At 44.5% G+C, this 5,925-nt stretch overlaps 1 protein-coding gene across 1 annotated transcript in view; it reads left to right on the top strand.

The window, feature by feature from the left end:
• Nucleotides 1-5,599, top strand: part of LOC116846504 (mannosyl-oligosaccharide 1,2-alpha-mannosidase IB-like) — a 7,790-nt gene extending 2,191 nt beyond the window's left edge. The window contains exon 2 of the mRNA XM_032820431.1: nt 2,551-5,599. Coding sequence (XP_032676322.1) covers nt 2,551-2,796 — 246 coding nt within the window. The 3' untranslated portion in view covers nt 2,797-5,599. The remainder of the gene's footprint in view (nt 1-2,550) is intronic.
• The last annotated feature ends 326 nt before the right edge of the window (nt 5,600-5,925 follow it).

Here is a 5,925-nt window from a genome sequence, read left to right as displayed (position 1 = left end):
AGAGAGAGAGAGAGAGAGAGAGAGAGAGAGAGAGAGAGAGAGAGAGAGAGAGAGAGACAACGATAAGATAAGTATACGCGGAGAAGATGAAACGGTACAACCGCGAGATAAATTTTCATCGGATTGTAAGATCAAAGAAAATTATAGATAAATTTAATCGGAAAATATATTTATATTGGGAATATCGGATTGAATATAAATAAACTGGTTGAAAGCGTATATATTTCCCAGCGTGGATTTACGCTTTGTTTGGTACAAAACGGCGGAATATAAATTAGACTCTCGGCCCGAGGCGTTAATTAATATAGATAAGCCAGCGGTTACACGGCTGTTGCAACGTTGCAACAAATGTAATTCATCGCGCTCGTAGACGCGTGACTTGCCGCGTCGTTATTTCCGCTTTGCCGCTTTCTCCTACAACGCACAGAAAATAATCACGAAGAATATCCTGTCCATCCTCCTCCTCCTTTTCTCATCTTCCTCATCACTCCCGTCGCTGTTTCACACGCGCGCGTTGCGCTTTTTCGCCATAAATCAAACGGCGCGTCGTCGCGGTCGATTTTCGAAAGCGCTTTGAAGGACGGCCACGATTACGTATAATAAAGACGAACGATACGCGCGGCCGATTCGTTGCGCCGCTCGATCCTGGAATCCTGTAAATTGCGCCATTCCGCTTGGCAATATCCTAACTCTCCTCCGCCCAGGGCCGGTTAAACGCGCGCCGAACGGGCGGAATCCAACGGGCGTTTGTTTTTCGCGTGCATATTCCGCTCAAGTTCCCGAACGGTGAATTCGACGAAGGCTCGCGCGCCCGTAGAAACGGAACGCCAAGACGTGCTTATATGCCGACGCGGTTGTTATTCGAGTGTCCGTCCGGAGAACGTGCGGGAGAAAGTATGCCGCGTCAGCGTAATTGAGTGGCGATCCGCGGTGGGCGAGCGCTGCGCGTCTACATGCGAGGATAATTACTATAAAACGACTAGCGCGAGCTAGAGACTGTAGACGCGTGTAAACAGACACGCGGGAAATGTTTCACCCTTTGTGGACGCGACGCTTCGCGACATGAGTGTTTACCGTTTGCTATTGTGTGCAGAAGATTATTTAGAATGCACGTCTCGATCGTATCTATATTTGTGAACGAACACGGTTGGCGACGAACGTGGCTTGAAACGGGTCGGTGAAAATATTTAGTCGGAAACATCCTGACCGCACACGTCGCGATTTAAATGATCGAAAACTGATCGGTTACACTGAGAGAAAAATTCGAATTTTAACCAGCGAAGAGTTGAGAGATACTTCTCATGATGAGGTTCGCCGCGATTAACGCATAGAATAAGGAATTTCTTTCACCAAATGTCTAGTGAAATATGAACGGACTAGAATTCTACGTTCAAGACACAAGACACAAGAGTCGATAGGATTCTAGTTAATCAAGCATGATATCTGATTGAGCAGAACTCGCGCTTAACAATTGCAAGTTCTGATTAATTAGAATCTTGTTAACTTGAGCACAGAATTCTGATAACTTTAACTGGAATGCGTTGATATTTCACCAGGCATTTGATTTATCTAGACAAATTTCTTTTTTGCGTTATCTATGAAACATTTTTGTTTTCATTTATCTATTTTTCGTCGTAATATATATCTTGCTTACGAAAGTATCAATGATTCGGGATGAAATTAATAGTGAGAATAAGTGAAAACGCGGCGTATCGTTGCGTCGTTACGAAAACACTTCCCGTGTGTTTCTCCGTCCTGTGTTTCCTTTTATTTTCCTTTCCTTTGCCGGCGATATAACGGTAAGGCGTTCGAGAGAGCGTGCACCTCTCTATGGAGGTGAATAAGGCGAGGAGGAGAGGAGCGCACATTCCGGGGAATCTGGATCACGTACAGATGGCATGCGTGATATTCGCGTAAATGCACCGGTCCCTGGGAGGTTCTCGCGCTAAACCGTGTCTTCGAGTTTGAACGAGAATCGACGATGCGCATTTACATAATTGTCGCTGTTATTGTGAGCGAATAGCGACAGCAAAGGCGTCCGGCGTAATTTGAGCGAGTTTCTATCACTCTTTTGAAGAGTGATAGAAAAGTAATCGGCCGCGATTATTTAATTATCGTCTGATAAGTATCGTTGACGAGACAAGTAGTATTTGCGGAATGAGAAACAAATTCGGAAAAATTAAAATACCGAAGGATTATTTCGATACATTGCTGTTTTATTCCGTCCTTTGTTACCATTCGAATATGCTCGGTTTTTATACCTTTCATTGGTAACAATCTTCCATAATTGATATCGTCGGTTTCTATTTTCCACTCGCGAAAATAATCGCTTTTTGTACAATTTTGAACTCAAACAAATGTAAATTCGCACACGAAAGGGTATGACGATATGGACCGGTGCATTTCGATTCGATCGTACGCGTCGATGATCACTAATTGAAAAACGCCGTGTTTCGCGAGCGCGCACGCACGCGCACGCCATCTGGAACGGCGGCGTGGAACGAGTGGCGCGCAATGCATCTTGGCTGTTGTTAACGCCGTGCGTCTTAGGCGAAAATCGACGAGGAGTATCAGCAGCAAAAGACGTTGGAAAAACCGGACATTGAGGAGTCGCGAGTGCGTACGAGTAGTGCCGTGTCGTTGATAGTGCACAAGGATGACGAGGTGTTGGAGACAGTGCCACCAGCGCCCGCGGATAGGCTGCCGTTGACCGTCGGCGGGGAGGACAAGGATCCGGTCGCCAGACAACGGAGGGACAAAGTGAGAGAGGTGAGTCTCATTGAGAAAACTCAGTAAATATCTCTGCGACTCGCTTCGCAATCTCCGCTCCACAAATATTGAAATGTCGCATTTTGCACACATTGAATTTCCGTATGTTTGCACCACACACTTTGGTTAGGTTAAGCTAGGTATTCTCTCTGATATATTTCAGAGAGAGAGAGAGAGAAGCGCACTGTATTTGATAGCAATGGAAAAGCAATAGTTATAACAGTTATTTCTTAGTTACTTAGGAATGTATAATGTTTATTTGTATTGTGGAATATTTTGCCATCGAATATAAGAAGTATAAAGATGTGGATGAATTTAAGGCTAATTTCTATTCATATCATATATTAGGTCTTCTTTAAGTTGTCTTATTTAATTTATAATTATATAATATCTATATAAGATGTAATATATTATTAAGGTTATATGCATATAAATATGACAAGTTTAGTCGTCAATATACTTGCGTTTTACCCTTATCTAACAACCCTTATCTAAAATAACAACGAATAGAAATTAATCTTAAATTTATGCTGTATTTTTGCATTTCTTATATTCATTGATAAAGTATTCCAGGGGAGTTACCGAGGGAAGTAAAGTCTAAAAAATTTCTTGAAAAAAAACAATTCCACACATAGGCAGCACAAGTAGATCATCTATAGTTCTAGCGTTTTTAGCCCTGTAAAAGTTAAAGAGAGAAAGAAAGAGAGAGAGAGAGAGAAAATTTTTCCGTGGAAAATTAGAATAATGTATGTCAGTCATGAATATATTCTTAATCGCTCGTCAATATGTGTGTGTGTGTATGTTAAACGAATCTACGCATAATGGATTAAATATTTCATTAGAGGGAGGAAGAGGTTAAATCGACCGAATGCATTGAATTCCAACGCGGGGATTTAATTAAAATTTACATTAAAATTAAATCGCGATGTAATCGGAACTATCGAGGCATTATTACGTACACGGGAAATTTTTGGTCGGCTATAGCGCGCAGTAACCGAGGATTTTTATCTTTCTCCTCTCTCCCTTTTTTAATTTCGGAACTTAATTAATTTCTTTTTTAATTTCAAAACGTAAAATCATTTTTCGCGTCGGGACTGTTATTTTGTTGCTTATTTCGAGTAGGCAATTTCCGTTTACTGCGAGCTCATACAAGCTGATGTTCCACTATCTAGGCCATTTAAATCGGGTCTTTTCTATGTGGCTCGCGATTTTCCCGTGGGAAAAAGTCCCACGGCGTCTCGCGCGCCGTCGCGGAACTGCCGACATTTCCACGTAAACGGGAAAGTGAGAGAAGCCGCTTTTTCGCGGTGGTGCTTTCGCTCGTGCCGACAGCCACGTCGTGTTTCGCAAAATAATGAACCGGGATTTTTAAATTGACCCCGAGAAGTTCAATCTCCTCGCACAATGCGCCGCTCTACGCTCTGCATGCAAATTGCTTCTATAAAAACCATAGGATCATAACGAGTCGTCTGTTCAAAAAAAAAAAGGGGAAAAAAATCGCCTCCCCGCGCCGTCACACGTCGCCTGACTTGCAAGCTCCATACATATATGTATAAAACTCAATTTCAGTGCAAGTTCTGAAATTGCATAGCGCACATTGGAAGAACGACGAATCGTTTTTGCGGGGGTATCAGTTTCGCGTCAGCATATACGAATAAAAATGAGTGGCGAAATATAGGAAAGCATTTCGCGTGTTTTCTCACTCTCTCACTCTCTCTTTCTCTCTCTTTCTCTCTCTCTCTCTCTCTCTCTCTCGCCCCATCCCCTTCTATACCGTGTATGCGTCGATGTGCATAGAGAATGCGACTCGTGGATGGCGCGTTATTGATATCTGATATCACATCCGCTGTATGCGACGTCATCGCATATCTTGAGTTACCGTATCTAATCTCTCTCTCTCTCTCTCTCTCTCTCTTCTTTTTCTCTCTTTCTCTTGTTCCCACGCACGCGTTTTCCGCGCGCAATTTACGTATTGTTAAAACAATAATCTAATCAAGAATCGTCGTTGTAAACCGGCGGTGTAAACCGATAATTCGTTATATCCGCGGGTAGATACGCTGCGCGCGCGATATGCCGACATCACGCGGCCGATTTTATTTAATTTCGTTTGTCGCTTCCATTTCTCCCCGTTTCGTGTGTTTTTTTGCGCTGAATAAAAATGCATGGAATTCGCGCGGCCCCCGTATCTCGTTCGATTTGCAGTTCTGCCGCGGTATCGATTGCAGGCGCAATTTTTAGACGCATGTGTTATTTTAATTGGGAAATCGTGCGTTTACACGGAAATTTTAGTTACACATACACACGCGCGCGCGCGCGCGCCGCTCGCGATCGACGAACACGATTCTTCGCGCACTTGGAGCACGCGGACGATTTTTTTTTATTTCCTCCCTGCATACCTGTACCCTCCTGCTGCACTCCGCGGTAAAAAACGCGGGAATCGGAACCGACGGTATAATCGACGCGCGCTAATTTGCGCGCACGGCCAAAAATAATAACCGCGCGGATCGCGGCCGGCGATTAGATTTTCGCATTCGCATTCGCATGCGCGAATCGCTCGCCATTCGTCATTTGATGCGAGGCAGGATATATGGAGTCACGCGATATCCTGCGCAGAGCGCAGTGATAGCCGTGGCGTGTGGAAATATCAAATCACGCAATTTGTCGTCATTCCGTTATCCGGTATCCGCCGGAGAAAGCTGCGTCATCGCGAATCCAGAACAATCCGCAGCGTGGCGCGCGTTTTTCACGGCACATTTTAATGCCGAAATTCGTAAGCGCGCTCAATTCATCGGGCGCACGTGCGAGACGGCAAGAGAGGAGAGGCATTTGTCACTGCATTTGTTACGGCCGTATCCGCGCGCACTCTCATTCAGCCGCGTGTCCTTTGCATTAGAAAGAATCCGGTACGATGGCGCAAGTCATCTCGTTGAGAATAATGCGCGATATCGAGATTCATCGTTGTCGTTATGTCAGCGGACGCTTCCGTCGACAACAGAGCGAACGCGCAGTTACGCGCGAAACGCGCAAAACTTGCCTGTTTGGTGCGGCAACGCGCACCGCGTTTAGCCTCACGTGGATTCGCCTTTGTCTTCCTACTCACGTCTATTCATATCGAAGTCATAATTTCATAGCCGCGCTACTTGTCAGTTGCACACA

The sequence above is a fragment of the Odontomachus brunneus genome, unplaced genomic scaffold (assembly GCF_010583005.1).
Source record: "Odontomachus brunneus isolate Ranch 3 - 2012 unplaced genomic scaffold, Obru_v1 Obru_scaffold_065, whole genome shotgun sequence".
Classification (NCBI taxonomy): Eukaryota; Metazoa; Arthropoda; class Insecta; order Hymenoptera; family Formicidae; genus Odontomachus; species Odontomachus brunneus.
The sequence above is the reverse complement of the archived record's forward strand: the minus strand, read 5'-3'. Positions and strand labels throughout refer to the sequence as shown.